Here is a 15535-nt window from a genome sequence, read left to right on the forward strand (position 1 = left end):
CGGAAGGAGCGGAGGGGGAACAATGGGATCTATTGAAAAGGCCGCGGCACAAAGCGGAGCGCGGAGCCAGGGCGATTCCAGCCCGCATTGTTGTCCCAGCTGTCTTCCCGGGGGAGGAGGAGGGGACAGCGGAGGAAGGGCAGCACCAGGATTTGCTTCCCAAGCGCCGGGGAGAGGCCGTGGAGATGGAATTCCCTCCTGCCCGCTCCTCCGGACTGCCCGGCCCGCGGGGAGGGACTGAAAGGCGGCAGGAAAAGAGCCTGGAACGGTAAAGATGCGGCTGTTCCCCCTCCGTGGAGAGGGACGGGATGGAGAGCCGGGGAAAACGCTGGTTTATGGGAATCCGGAGAGCGTCTGGCGTGGAATTCCGCGGGAGATCGGCCCTGGAGCTGAGAAAGGTGCAGGAAGTGCCGGGGGTGGGGTGGTGATACCGCACCTGGAATTGTTTTCTTCCTCTATCAAACCCGTAGCAGGGTCTGTGTTTGGGCTGGTTTGTTTTGTTGGGGTTTTTTTTTCGAGTGTTACAGGTTTATTGTTTTTTTTTAGTGTTACAATATTTCTGTAGCATCCAGTGCTAACTAAAAGCTTTGGAACAACCCTGGGAACTCCGGGAGAAGAGCCTGCACGTGAGCCCCGGGTTGTCCAGGGTTATTGTTTTTACTGTTCTGGGCTGTTCTTGGCTGCACAGACTTTTTTATTTATTCTTTTTTTTTTTTTTTTTTACCCCGAGTGCTTTTATTGTTCACTCCTGCAGAGTGGCTGGTTGCAGAGCAAAGAGTAAAAACCAGGTTGGTAACAGGCTTTTGTGGGGGGAGCATCGACCTGCTTTGCTTCCTTATCCTTCCTCCTCAGTCCTGGAGTTCCTTCCAGTTTGGGGAGAGGTTTCATCAGGGTTGTAGCAGGACATGATTAACCCAATTCATTGGGGAAAAGCAGTGGGGAAGAGCTTTGTTTGCCTTTCTTTGGGTGGGGTGGGGTTTGGGGTTGTGGTTTTTTTTTTTTTGCTGGAATGTTGTTTTCTTCTCGTGGTAAAAATGAAGTTGGGAAACGAGCAAAATGCTCGGAGAGTTATCGAGGCCTAAATTAATTTTTAAGGGCTGTATTTGTACGGGAAGAGTTGGTGTGTTGCAAAAAGGCTTATCTGGGGCTGCAAGAAGTGCCTTTAAACATTATCCTGGTTTTTGGCTGGTTTGGTCACTGTGTTTTGCCCAGAGAAGCTGTGGCTGCCCCTGGATCCCTGGAAGTGTCCAAGGCCAGGTTGGACAGGGCTTGGAGCAACCTGGGCTGGTGGAAGGTGTCCCTGCCCATGGCAGGGGGTGGGACTGGATGGGCTTTAAGATCCCTTCCCACCCAAAGCATTCCCTGTTTCCAAATCCGAGGCATGGCTTTGATTATCTCTGCCCCACTCACCTGTATAACCTGGAAAGGATGAATCTGGAGCTGTTTTCCTTTAAATCCACGGATTTCCAGTGAGGCTGTGCTGGTCTGAAGAGCTTCCAGAACTGTGAGTGTGTCCACACCTGTAAATAGGTTTATTTATCATGAGGGACAGGACGGGTGGAAATTCCTAAAAAACAGCTTGTAAAGGTTTTGCTTGGAAGGGAAAAGTCCTGTGGGAGCTGGAATTTCGTGGGACAGGAGGACAACTGAGCAGAAACTGGGAAGAATTGAAGCTGCTGTTGAGAAATGTGGAATATTGTGAGGTCATGAAGGCAGCACAGGGCTGGGGGAAGAATCCTCTCCCTCCTCATTCCCTCTGGATAGTTCCCCTGGCTGAGGAGGGGGAAACAGGGCCTTTGGAGTCTTATCTTGGGGTAAAAATAGCCTGATCTGGGGCTGTGACTAATATATTGTGTCTGATTCAGCCTTTAAATACCAAGTGAGTGGTTGAGGGGGAGGTGGGGTTGGGTTTTCACTTGGTTTATTGTCTTTTGTGAGGCCACGTAAACAGATTCCTGAGCCATTGTTGGTGGGTAATTCCCAAATCCAGTCGGGATGGGGGATTTAATAACCATTTCCTACCCTGGGAGTAAAATATGGTGTGGAATATGGGCTGAGCTCCTGAAATCGGGCTTGAGTGTGGGTTTCTGGTTCCAGGAAGAGTGGGAATTCTCTCCTGTAAATGGGAGAATGAGCCATGCCCGGCTCCAGGAGCATATTTGGAATTAGTCCCTTTTGCAGGAGGTGTGGCCACCACAGGGAAAATAACCACTTACTGCAGCAAAGCAAACAAAAAGGGAAAACATTACCCAGATTGACTCCTAATTCTCTGTGGTGTCGGTTTAATGTGGGACATGCCCTGACACATCCCAAGCCTGGCTTATATTTGGGATTTCTCTGCTTCCTGCCCGGTGAAGTCCACCCAGACTGCAGCAGGGAGGGGGGGAGGCACCTCCTGGAGCTTTGGAGTGACTCCTGGTGCTCCTGGAGAGCTCCTAAAAGGCCTGAACTTCCATCACTTCTTTAATCCCTCTTGTCCCTGCTCCCCTGCCCTGGGATGGCATCAGGAGGGAGATGGAGTGTTTTAGGCTTGTTTTCATTCACTCCCTGCTCTCACAGGCTCATTATCCCAAAGAAATGCCACCTTTTGGGGCGGGGAATTCTCAGAGCCCTCTGGTTTGCAGGGGTGGGTGGAGGGGGTCGGGGGTCTCTGACCTGGGCAGCTGAAAGGGGTGATCCAACCCGTGGTCAGGAGCAGTTTTATGTGGATTTATAGAACAGATTTATATGGAATAGTGACCTGTTTGCTGCTGGGGTGACCCTGGGACAAGTCCTGGACAGGCTCCAGTCCTGAAACCCCCCCAGGCAGGATCTCAGAGTCCCCCTGAGCCAGGATTGAATCATTACAATCCCTTTTTTCTGCCCTCCCTCCCCCCCCAGACTATGAGCTGTATGTGTAGTCTCCTCTACATCCTTAAAAACACCACCACACAAAAAGCTCCATCCTTTCCAGCTTCCTCTGGGAGCCTCCAGACCCTCCAATTAGCAGGAGCTGCTCCTGGCTCTAAACTGTGTGTTTATGGGGCAGTTTGTCCTAAAAATAAACCCCTGTGAACTCCAGGGATGTGTCTGAGGAACCAGAGTCTGTGTGAGCCTGGTCAGCCCGAGGAATGCACCAATCCAAGGGGTTCCACAGCATTTCTCTCCTGGATTCAGGATCCTCAGTGGGAGGGAATTCTGACCCTCTGTAGTTCCCAGGCCTTTTTTGGTTTTAGAGCCACGAAATGAGCTCAGCTCGAAGCGAAAAATGGGAAATGTCAAATGCTCCAAAATCGAGTTGCCTTCTAATAATTAATCCTGTCTGTGTGCAGAAAGCTGAATTGAATAATCCCACTGACCCTAATCCCATTTTGGAATCTGCCCCTGAAATGCTGTCCCTGTATTTCAGGGTGTGGGGTTTTTTTTTTTTGGCTTTAGAGCTGATCTTTTTGGGGTTGTGTCTGTTCCCTTTCCCAGGGTTCTTCCCTGCTTCCTGCTGTCCTGGCTGGAGCTTTGCTGTTCCAAGGAATGAAGGTTGTGTAAACAGAGGGGCACAAACAGAGCAAGGGAAGACTTTGCACAAACTGGTGTTACATTTACCGTGGAATGTCACTTTTTTTATGGGAAGAGGAGCTTGTTGGCATCGTGCAGGAAGCCCCTGAGGTGGCACAGTCGAAACAGTTTTGTTATCAAACCATGTGGCTCATAAATAATGAGAAACACTATTAAAAATACTGATTTTTTTTTTTTTTTGGAGGGGGTGTCCAGGCTGGTGGATTTTCCACACTTTTTTTACTCCTCCTCCTCCTTTTTTTGTGCCATCCCAAATTCCATGTAGTGCTTTTGGAACCAGGGCAGATGGATCATAAACTGTCACTTGACTGTGTTCAGAGGGGTTGTTTGAACGTTGAGACAGTGAGAGATGTAAAGCACAAATTGTGTTTCACCCCTTCCACTGCTGCTCCCGTGGCTCTGCTCCCTCCTGCAGGAGAGCAGGGGGGAATCCCAGGGGGATTTGGGAACAAAAGTCCAGTTGATTGTGCAGGAGGGATTTGACCCAGGGGCAGGGGAAGGGTTCAGCAGGAAAATGGCTTTTGGCCTCAGCTCAGAGCCAGAGCTGGTGTTGCGCTTTTTAATTGTTATTTTTACCCCAAATAGGATTCTGTTCTTCCTGTGGCAGGAGCTGTGTGTGTGGGGTGGGAAATGGGGGAAATGTGGGCCCTGGGAAACAGCGATTCCATGGGATCATGGGATGGGTTGGGTTGGAAGGGACCTTAAAGCCCACCCAGTGCCACCTCCTACCATGGGCAGGGACACCTTCCACGATCCCAGGTTGCTCCAAGCCCCATCCAACCTGGCCTTGGACACTTCCAGGGATCCAGGGGCAGCCACAGCTTCTCTGGGCAACCTGTGCCAGGGCCTCTCCACCCTCCCAGGGAAGAACTTCCTCACATCCCACCTAAACCTCCTGTCTTTCAGTGTGATCCACTCCTTGTCCTGCCTCTCCATGCTCTTGGAAATACTCCTGCCCCATCTTTCCTGCAAATTTCCTTTATTAAGAGGCAAAAACCTGAGCTTCCCAAGCCTTGGGATTCAGACACAGACACAGGCCCTGACACAGGTTGCCCAGAGAAGCTGTGGCTGCCCCTGGATCCCTGGAGGTGTCCAAGGCCAGGCTGGACAGGGCTTGGAGCAACCTGGGCTAGTGGGAGATATCCCTAGGTTGGAACTGGATCATCTTTAAGGTCCCTTCCAACCCAAAGCATTCCCTGATCCCACGTACTACTCCGGTGAGGGTTTTCCTGGCAGGTTCTGGGTGACCCCAGAACGAGAACCAGGGTGGTTTCCCTGGGAGCTGCTGGGCAGAGCAGCCCCTGCCAGGGGTGTTTTGGGATCCTGAGTGTCCCCAGGGACAGGCTCCAGGGGCTGGGCTGTGCCCATCTGGGATCACCACTTGTGTAACAGGGCGGGGAGTTGGAGCCACGGGCACAGCTCCCTTGTCCTGGACCCCATTATTAATTGGGGCCTGGGCACAGCACTAATTACTGTTTTCGCTGGGCTGCCTGGCTGGGAGCTTCCTTTGACTCACCCCATTGGGAAAGTCGGCCCTGGGAGGGTTTTATCCTCCCTGCTGGGGCCTGTGAGGAGGGGCCAGTCCCTGTGTGGCTGGGGTGGTGAATCCCTGGGGAATCCATCAGTTTTCCTGCCTGGCAAACTCCCCCAGGGCCCCTCGCAGCTCAGCTCAGGTGGGTTTTTATTATTAAGGCACCATCACTGGGCTTCATCTCCAAATAAACATCCCAGTGAATCCAACACCTCTTGCATAAGAGCTGAATAAAAACCCAGGAGTGAATAAAAACACCTTATTACCAATCATAATACTATTACCAGTAATAATAATAATATTACCAGTAATAATAATATTACCAGTAATAACAACAGAGCTGCAGGTGCTGGGGAGGGGCAGAATAAATGAAATTTGTCAAAGCAGCTTATTTGGGTCGTGATGAGCCTTGGAGAGCTGGGTAAGTCTTGGCTTTAACCTGAAAATACTGAATCATGCCTCAGTCTCTGTGTTTGCTGGGGGTTTTTTAATCCATTCCAAGTGTACTTGTAGTAAAACCACTGCCCTGCTAAAAGGAGTTTCTAGAAAGGTAAAAATAAATAGTGGTGGTGGGTGTTGTAGGCTGTGTCCTGGCAGGTCAGGAAGTCTTTGTCTTATTTATACTCTTCTTTCTTGCTGGGGGATGTGGTTTTTATGGGCAACCATCTATATTTAAAACCTCGAGAGGCTGAGGAAGCAGCATCTTTTTAAATCAGGGCCATAAAACAGGACCTGTGGGGTTGCTGAGGTTTTTGGATGGGCGCTGGAAAAGCAGGAGCTGGAGCAGCTTTGGGAGCACAAAGGGGGTTTTTGGGTGCTCAGTCTGTGAGATCCCAGCCCTGAGCTGTCCCTGGGGATGGGGGTGGTTCATTCAGCCCCAGCCACAACTCCTGGGCACCCAAAGCTGATTATCTGGGAGCTGCTGCCTCCCTGAGCTGTGCCCAGGCTGCTCCAGGTCCTGGCAGGGCCGTGCAGGGGCAGCTCCTCGGATGTGTGTCCCCCTCAGCCGCAGCCCAGCGGGTAACTCGGGGCTGGGGGGGCTGGAACTGGGGTTGGAAGGGAGCACAGGGAGCTTCCGGGGGTGGTTTGGGGGGGGTTGGTTTAGGGGGAACTGCCTGGGGCAGGAGAACGAACCAGGTGGACAAACAGCACCCGTTTGGGGTCTGGCAGCAGGTTCTGGGGGGGATGTTGGGGTTAAATGGGGTGTGGCCACGTGGTTCTTGCATTGGAGTGGGATTTGTGGAATCAGGGGGTTTTGGTGTCTCACCTGCAGGTCCTGGCTCTGGAGTTTTCCTCCCTGAGAGCAGCGTGGGGGCCGTGTCCATCTACCCATCCTGAGGGGTTTCCCCCTCCCTGGCAGTGCCACCGTGTCCGAGGGGTGTGGAATGGGAAGAGCTTTGTCACAGCCTGCGTTTCTGTGGGGGCTTTGCTGGGATTTGAATCATTCCTGATTCCAAAAAAATCCCCCCAGACAGGCTCTTTATTTAACTTTGCCCCCTGTGCAGGCTGGGCTGGGGCAGCTCATCCCTCCCCCCCCATCCCCGGCAGGAATTCCAGCTTTCCCAGCCCAGCAGAGCTGAGGGAGCAGGGATGTGACAGTGTCCCTCCAGCCATTGGCCCATGGAGCTATTTTTAGGGATATTAAGCCTGTAATCAGCCTTTTTGGCCGGGGTTTGTCCTGCTTAGTCAGGATTTTGCCCGGGCAGGGTTGGGAGCAGCGGGGCAGGAGGGCAGTGGCTGCATTCCCACCCTTCCTTATCCCAACAGAGCATCCCCCCAGCCAAGGATGGAGCCTCTCACAGCACTGCCTCCCTCCCAGCCAGCCATTTCCTTGGAGACTTAATGGGGTTTAAACAAATTCCCTGTGTAACTCCAGGGAAATTCCCTCGGTCTGAGCGGCTCGGGGCTGTGAACAACTCAGTGCCTTGGATCCTCTGGAGAGCCTTGGATTTCACTGGCACTTCAGTGACTGATCTCTGCAGTGTGAGTCTTCTTTGCCTCCAGGAAGGCAGCTCAGCCTGCTCCAGCTGCTGCTTCCCGAAATCCTGTGCTGGGAAGGGAATCCTGTCTTGGTTGTTTGAGCCCTGGAACAGTGGTTGGGTTTTTTTTCCCCAAAATGAGCAGAACTGGAGGCAAGATGTCAGTTCATATCGACAGTGTTTGTAAGAAGTCGTTTCAGAGCTTCACCGAGACCTTTTCCAAGGGAAATACTGAGTGAATTCCATATTTTTCCTGTTGTTCCGTGGTTTCTGCTCAGCTTTTTTTGCTGTTGGTGCTGTGAGTGAGGTTTGCTCTGTCTTGCCTTGTCTCCGTGGCTGCACTGGGCTTGTTCATCTCCATGTGGACCATAAACAGATAAAATTGATATAAATTCTACCAGGAATGCTGGAATTCTGGCTGGGAGCCAGCAGCTGTTTAGCTGGAAAAAACCTCCCAGTGCATCTCCAGCTCCTCGGGGTTTAAACTCAGAGTGAATTCCCACAGATGTTCCATTGCTTTTAGAGCTCTGAAGGTTCATCTCCAAAGTGTCTGACACAGCCTGGGTGGCAGGTAAACCCCAGAATATTCCAGCTGTGTCTGTGATCCCTGATTTCTGCGGGCAGCAGTTGATTCCCACCTTTCCCAGCTCCAAACCAGTTTCCAGAGAGCGCGTTATTTGCTCTCTAATAATTAGTAATTGCAGCCTGGCTTTGAATTGCTTCATCTCCTGTGGTTGGGTGCAGCTGAGGAGGGTCTGCCCAGCATTTTCCTCGGGGATCAGGGGCTGTGGAATCCTGGAATATCCCCAGTTGGAAGGGATCCCCACGAAGACAGGGAGCTTTAGGCCTCAGAGCAGCTCCAGTTTCGTCCTCAGCATGTGGTTACCTGGTTCTTTGGGGTCTGTAAGAAGTTTGTCATGCACTGTTACACTCAAGTTGGGGTGTTTTAAAATGAGAATATTCGCTGATATCCCAGGGGTTGTGGTTTTAAATTCTGCATTGTTTGTTTGGCACGACCTTTAATAATCCAGAGGAATTAATAGAGAATATGTTTTGGGAAGGCCTGTGGCTTTCCTTCCCCCCCTGCCCACTTCTGTGGGTGTCTCTGCCGGGTGGTTGGGTGGGTTTTGTCCTGAAAATGGGTGTCACTGTCTCCCTTTCCTTCTCTGTGTCTCCCTGGGCTGTGCCAGTGTGTGTTGGGCTCTCAAGGTGCCAAATCTGTGTTGTTTTTCCTTTGAATGAACATCCAGGTGGGTCATTTTATGTCTCAGTGCCACAGCCAACCCCAGTGCCTGCTCTAACCTTGCAGCCACTAATTCCCTGAAGCTCTGGATAAGCCTCATCCCTTTTTCTCCACTGAGCTTTGAATTTGCTGCTCTGGGAGAGAAGTGCTGGAGTTCAGAGCCCGTGTCCCCCTGTCCCCGTGTGGGCTTTGGCTCTGGGCTGCTGCAGCCCCAGCAGGAGCTGCACTGACAGGACCAGGGCAATGGTTTTAGGATGCCAGAGGGCAGGGTTGGGTGGGATATTGGGTAGAAATTCCTCCCTGTGAGGGTGGGGAGGCCCTGGCACAGGTTGCCCAGAGAAGCTGTGGCTGCCCCTGAATCCCTGGAAGTGTCCAAGGCCAGGTTGGAGCAACCTGGGCTGGTGGAAGGTGTCCCTGCCCATGGCAGGGGGTGGGACTGGATTATCTTTAAAGCCCTTCCAAGCCATTCCATGATTCCCTGAGCCAGACCTGCAGGAGAGAGCCAAGCCTCCATAATCCCCCTGCCTTTCAGGGCCTGGCCCGTGGCAGTGCCAGGCCCAGTGAGGGGTGCAGGGATGGCACAGTGCTCTGCATTTAGCTCGGCTGTGCCAAGGTGCCTCCCTCAGCCCTGGCAGCAGGGGCTGTTCCCGTTTCCCATCCCCCTGGAATGGCAGCTGGGACACAGCTGGGGGCGGTTCCTGTGCAGGGACAGGAGTCACCCGATGTCACCTGGGCGGTGTCACCACTGACCCACTTCGGGTGGCTCTGCCCTGTAATGAAGGGCTGACACAGCCAGGCCTGAGCAGCAGCTCCGTGTCTTCCCTGGGAGCAGGGAAAGGTGGGAATTAGCCCCATGGGGAGCACGTAGGGACTGCTGTGGGAGCAGAGCCAAACTTTTAGTGTTCTGGGTTGTTACAGCACAGGGACCGTCACACCTTGTGCTGGGTGAGAGGCAGTGACAGCTCTGCCTTCTGGTCCCTGCTGTACATCCTCATAAACCTGCTTGGTTTATGGAATCCCAGACTGCCTTGGGTTGGAAGGACTTTAAACCCCTCCAGTCCCACCCCCTGCCATGGGCAGGGACACCTTCCACTATCCCAGGTTGCTCCAAGCTGGCCTTGGACACTCCCAGGGATGGGGCAGCCACAGCTTCTCTGGGAATTCCCATTCCAGCCCCTCACCACCCCTACTGGGGAAGAATTTCTTCCCAATATCCAGTTTGACTTCACACACCAGCAAACCTGGCCCTGGGTGGCACATTCTGTGTTTCAGACATGCTGGAGTATCCACATCCAAGAAAAACAACGTTTTTCTGTGTCCTGACCAAACAAATTCATTCCACTGGACACCACCTGGAATTAGGGATGATGAAAGAGATGTTAGGAAAAGCAAACTTGGGGCTCTGGGGTTTTCATCCCTAGAAACATTTGGAAAGCCTGGAAGTCCAGAACAGCCTCTTCCATTTTTTATTTTTTTTTTCAGAGAAGTTTTATTTTTGTGAGGACTTGCCAGAGAGTCACCATGTCCACTGATATATTTAGCTGTACGTGCTGCCATGACTTAGCAAAATCCCAGTTCCAGCCTGTTTTCACCCAACCTCTGCCATCTGAGCCCCCAGGCTCTGAGAAAATAGGTCTGGTGATGCCCCTGGCACTTCCCAGCCTTCCAGGAGAGCAGCAATTCCAGAGGTTCTCCCATGGAGCACATCCTGCCTGCCCACCAACACCCCTCCCTGTCAGGTTTTAAGTCCAAGGACTATTTTTAGGCAGACAGAAAAAAGAAAAACAAACATTCCTTTAGATTAGTGCTGGTCAAAGGGAAACTCCTGCAGAAGGGACTGTGAGACTGGGATTTGTGCTGGGATCCAGGTGGGATTTTCCTGCCGAGGGATTTGATGGGCAGCAGTGGAGTTCCCTGGGAGGAGGGAAGGGAGGCTGTGGCCGGTTTGGAATCTCTGTTTTAATCTGTTCTCTCCTGCTCTGGTTCCTTTTTGGGAGTCTCCTCCTGCTCTGATTTGCTCCTTTAACTTCTCCTACCCCTTTTTTTTTAGGGAGGAGGGTGCTGGCCTGGACAATGGTGGGAAAGGGGATGGATCTGTTGGTGTAACTGTGAGGAAGAGAATAATTCCTCTGCCTTTTTCTCCTTCGCTGGAGCTCTCTGTGGTTTCCTGCATTTCCCAGCTGATCCCATCCCAGGGCAGGCACGTGCTGCTTTCCCAGCCTTGGGAATGTCTGTCCCTCCTGCTGTGGCACTCCAGGGTCACCTGCCAGGAGCTGGGTGGTGCTGGTGACTCCGGGAGATGCCCCTGTGCCCCTGTCTCCAAGGGAACTGCCCTCCCGGAGCTCTGGGAGCTGGGAATGGCACAACTCCACTCTTAATTAGCAGCAAATTGCCTGTCTGGTTCCTGTTCAGGACCTGCCAACTTGTGATGTCTCTGGTGGGAGGTGATAAAAGTGTCTGTGGGGGGGAGACAACACTTGTGCTGGGTGAGATTTTGGGAAGGAACGTGGGAGAGTTTGTGTCCTGCTCCGGCGTCTTGGGATGATTCAAAGGCAGGCTGTGGTTTGGGAACACAGCTTTTGGGCCTGGCTCCAAAAGCCTTGGGTTTGGTGTTCTCTGGTGCCCATGGTGTTATCCAGTTCCCAGTTTTTAATCACTGGTGGGAGCATTTAAAAGGCAGCACGTTGGATTTTCCCGTTGGATTTCAGGCTGTGGGTGCTTTGGTGGGTGATGGGATTGGATCCATGCTCAGGAGCAGGATGTTACGAAGGGGATGGATCCACATTCAGGTACAGGGTATTTATGAGGTGATGGCATTGGATCCATGCTCAGGAGCAGGATATTTGGAAGGTGATGGATCCCTGCTCAGGGACAGGATGTTTGGTAGGTGATGGGATTATATCCATGCTCAGGGATGGGATATTTGGGAGGTCATGGCACTGGATCCCTGCTCAGGGACAGGATATCTGCAAGGTGATGGGGTTGGATCCCTGCTCAGGGACAGGATATTTGGAAGGTGATGGGGTTGGATCCACACTCTGGGAAGGTGATAGATTGGATCCACGTTCAGGCACAGTTTGAAAGCTGGAGCACAAAATTTACCTGTTAAGAACTTATTGGACCAGGTGTCTGGAAACAGCCTTGTTAACCAGCCACTTTCTTCCCTGGGCTTTATTCCCTGGAAGTGTGGCTGACCTGTGGGACCTGTGTTTGCTTGCAGATGTTCTCAAACAACGATGAGGCCGTGATCAACAAAAAACTGCCCAAGGAGCTGCTGCTGCGGTGAGTCCCTGCCCCTGGGGGTGGGATTTGGGGCTTTGCTGCTTGAGCTTGGACTGGGTCACTCCCCAAAAAACAGCACAAGGTCCAAGGTCTGCGTCAGCAGCAGTTTTGTGCTGAGTGTGATCAAGTTTTGGGGGTTAAAATGCTGAATTAATTTGCTCCTTGGCTGTTTTATAGGTGGAGGGGCTGTAGGACTGAACAAGTCCTTAGTGAGGAGTGGTGAGTGTGGGCTGGTGTGGAGAGCAGGGTTGCACTCCAGTGGGCTTTGTCCTGCTCTTGCTCAGCAGGAGCTGGATGTTCAGCAGCTGGCAGGATGGTCCTGTTGGGAAAACATCCCCCAGATCAGGCTTTGTGGATTGTTAAGGTTGGAAAAGACTTTTAGGATCACCCCTGTAGGATGCTCTGGCCCCGTGTGGGACAGAGTTCCCCTGGGAAGCAGGAGGGGGGTGAGGGGGTGATTGTCCCTCAGTTGGATTAGGGTTTGTCAGTGCCTTGAGCTCAGATGTTGGGCTGGAAACGGGGAAGGCAAAGGCAGGAGGGAGCTGAAATTATTAACACCAATAAAGTTATTATTAACACCTGCAGTTCTCACACTGCAGGAAGCTGGGGGTCTGTCAACACTCCGTGGCTGTAAAGTCTGGGGAGAGGAGTGTGAGACAGGAACTGCTGCTGGATCACTGCTGGGATGGAGGGAACAGGGAAAAAGCCTCACTATGTTTTGTTTTCACTGCTCTGCCACCTCTGGAGTGTTATTTCCAGCCTGATCCAGGTTCTCTTATCCTGGTGTTCCTCACCCAGTGTGTGGCTGGTGGAGCCCTCCCTGCTGACAGTGTTTGGGTTTGGAGCCTTGGGACACAGGGAAGGGACTGTCCAGCAGCAAAAGGGGGATTTGGAGAGTGATAAAAAAATTGTCTTTCTGGATTTTTCTGAGAGTGGATTGTTCTTGTGGTGGGAGCAGATATGACAAAGCCAGGATTTGTCCTGGTGGGGAGGTGACAAGGCAAGGGCGGGTCAGGGACAAGTTGGGAAGAGCCTGGATGTGTGAGGCAGGGAATGTGGGGAATCTGGCAGGGAGGAAAAGGCCAGGGATGGAATTTAATGGAGGTTTCACATGGATTTCAGGGGAAGGACAGGTGTGTGGCCACAGGTCCAAGGAGCAGGGCCTGGGTGAGGTTTCTGGGAGGTGGAAGTGGAATGATCCCGAGTGGGACCAAGGGTTGAGGTTTGGGTCATTCCTGCGTGTGTGGAGGGACATTCACCCCCGGGGGTGTCACCTGCTGGCTCTCAGCTGGCAGGAGGCAAATCTCTGTCAGTCCTGCCCTCTGGAAATGCAGGACAAACATCCCCGATCCAGGTGGGGCTGAGCAGGGGACAGGGAAAGGGGTGATGCCCCAGAGCACTGTCCCCTCCCACACCCCAGCCCCACAGAACCCCTGTACCTTTGGGGTGGCAGAGGCTGCTGCTCTCCCCTTTCACATCCTCCTGCTCTTTGTTTTGCTCAAGTGCAGCTTCCACTCCTCAGCCACACACGGGAGACACGGGAACCCATCTGAGATGGGGCAGGGAACAGGCCCTTCCCCAGCAGCACTGCCCAGACACACCAGCCTTTGTCCTGCAGACACTGACACCCATTTACAGGAGATTCCTGCAGGGAAACCCATCCAAGTTTCCCTTTCAAAGGCTGCACTGTCAATCCACACTCATTAATTTTCGCAGTCTGTTGACAGTGAATTCCAGCTCTCCAAACCATCACTTATGAACTTGAAACATTTATCAACTGCTGGTTTCTCCCTGGTTCCCCCCTGATCCTGGACATTTGCTGGGCTGGGATGGCCAGAGACACCCAGGCACGACAGGCACAAACATTCCCACAGGGAATTCTCACAGGAGAACTCTGATGTCCTGCTGGAATTCCCTGTGTGGTGCAGGACCTTCCCTCCCTTCGTACCACAAATCCTTCTCCAGTTGTCTGGCAGTGTTTGTGGAATCATGGAGTGGTTTGGGTTGGGAGGAACCTTAAAGCCCATCCAATGCCACCCCCTCCTGTGGGCAGGGACACCTCCCACTATCCCAGGTTGCTCCAACCTGGCCTTGGACACTTCCAGGGATGGGGCAGCCACAGCCTCAGCAGACAATCCCAAATCCATGTCCTGGCACTGCTGTTCCTGCTGCAGCTTTGTCTCCTGCCAGCTGAGAGCCAGGAGGTGACACCTTTGGAGGTGTCACCCTTCCCATGCACAGCAATGAGCCAAAGCACCAAAAAACAGCATTCCCTGCACTGTCCTCATTCCTTGGCTGCTCCAGCTCCTCTTTGGGCAGTTTGGTGTCTCCAGAGGGTGAATCCATGGTCCCTGTCAGCTCCAGCTGTGGTCGTGTCCCCAGAAGAGCATCTCATCCCTGTTTCCCTGTGCTGCCATTCCCACTGCCACAGGAAAGGTGCTATTATTCCGTGAGGTCTGGGAGCCAAACCCCAAGCCCCAGCCCGGATTTTCCGCGGCCTCTGGAGAAGGTTTCACTCCTGGGGTGATGTGGGGCTGTTAAACACCCCCACCTTGGCAGGAGCAGGAAGCAGGCAGTGGGAATTGGGCTTTTCCTGGCTGGTTCATGGGCAGGTCAAGCAGTTTGCAGCTCTCTCCTGGCCTAAGCAGCTTTGATCCGTGCTCTGCCTGCTCCCCCTTCCCAGCACACCCCCAGCACTGCCTCTGCCATCCAGCATTCCAGCCCCACCCTGGTTTATCCCTGGGGAGCTGGAGTTCTTGGGAACTGATGAGGAGGTGGGAGCAGAGCTGTGGTTTCTCTCCCCCTGCCCAGCCCATGGCAGCAGAATCCACCTGGAATGGTGACTCACTGGCAGGAGCTGCTGTGGATAATTTTAGAAGGCTGAAGGTCTAAGCTGGCTCACCTCAGAGCCCTCAGCATCCAGGGATTTCAGCAGGGGCCTGACCCTAATCCAGTTAGGGACAGTGGGAAAGTGAGGAGTCCTAGAGACCCTGAGTGGATTAAGAGGGTGAAACCTGAAAATTGCTCTAAGTGGGTGTGTTTCACCCAAACTGGCCAGGGCTGAGCTGTTCAGCTGCACGTGGGGGAGTTACTTTGCAGTGAAACAGTTTAATCCGCTGCAATTCCAGCCTTAATTCCTGTTGGGAAAGCTCAACCTGCCTTCAGCTGTGGTCACTGCTCGGTGATAAAGTTGATTTTGTGGATTGTTTCCTCGCTGTCAACTCTGAAGAGAGAAAAGACCAATGTAAAAGAGTTGGGAGCAGAACAGGAATCCTTCCTGGATGGAAAAATAAATATCCCAGCTCGGTGCCTTTGAGTCTGTTAAGGCAGAATTGTGAAAAATTATCCAAGTAGTGCTTTTCTGCGCACCCTGTGCCAGTGTCCCACCACCCTCACAGGGAGGGATTCCTTCCCAATTTCCCACCTAAACCTGACTTTCACTTGGAAGCCATTCCTGCCTCCACACATTCCCCCTTGTCCTGCCGCTCCAGGCCCCTGTAAATGGTCTCTCTCCGTGTTTCCTGTGGCTCCTTCAGGTGCTGGAAGGCCACAATTAGGTCACCCTGGAGCCTTCCCTTCTCCAGGCTGAGCAATCCCAGCTCTCCCAGCCTTTCCCCACCACTCCATCCCTCTAATCACTGGGGTGACACCCGGGACTAATCCGGGCACCGAAACCGGGCCCGTCGCCTGCTTTGATCCCTGGGCTGGGAATGGTGGCACTGCCCAACTCCTGGGAGCTGTTGCTGGAGGTGCTGGTGCCTTGGACTCTCTCCCAGGTGGAGTCAGAGCCAGCCATCCCTGGGTGTGCTCCATGGGCTGGCCAAACCTGGGGCTCTGGGGCTCCATGTGGGGCCACAACCCCCGAGTTTCCTCTCCGGAGCTGCTCCAAGCTTTGAGGTTCCTGTTTCCCTTTGGTTTGGGAGCTGCTGTTTCCCTTTGGTTTGGGAG

The 15535-nt window shown here is 53.0% G+C and overlaps 1 protein-coding gene across 3 annotated transcripts in view; it reads left to right on the forward strand.

The window, feature by feature from the left end:
• The first annotated feature begins 40 nt into the window (after window positions 1-40).
• The window catches only part of FBXL20 (F-box and leucine rich repeat protein 20), a 31777-nt gene continuing 16282 nt past the window's right edge, over window positions 41-15535 (forward strand). Inside the window, exons 1-2 of one of the 3 annotated variants that reach the window (XM_027666410.1) lie at window positions 41-398; window positions 11526-11587. In XM_027666410.1, the coding sequence (XP_027522211.1) occupies window positions 309-398; window positions 11526-11587 (152 nt within the window). In that variant the 5' untranslated portion in view covers window positions 41-308. Of the gene's footprint in view, window positions 399-10102; window positions 10174-11525; window positions 11588-15535 lie in introns of those variants that run through there. The other 2 variants (XM_027666412.1, XM_027666411.1) reach the window with 2 other exon arrangements.

This window comes from Corapipo altera, unplaced genomic scaffold, assembly GCF_003945725.1.
Source record: "Corapipo altera isolate COAL_440 unplaced genomic scaffold, ASM394572v1 200, whole genome shotgun sequence".
In the NCBI taxonomy this organism is placed as follows: Eukaryota; Metazoa; Chordata; class Aves; order Passeriformes; family Pipridae; genus Corapipo; species Corapipo altera.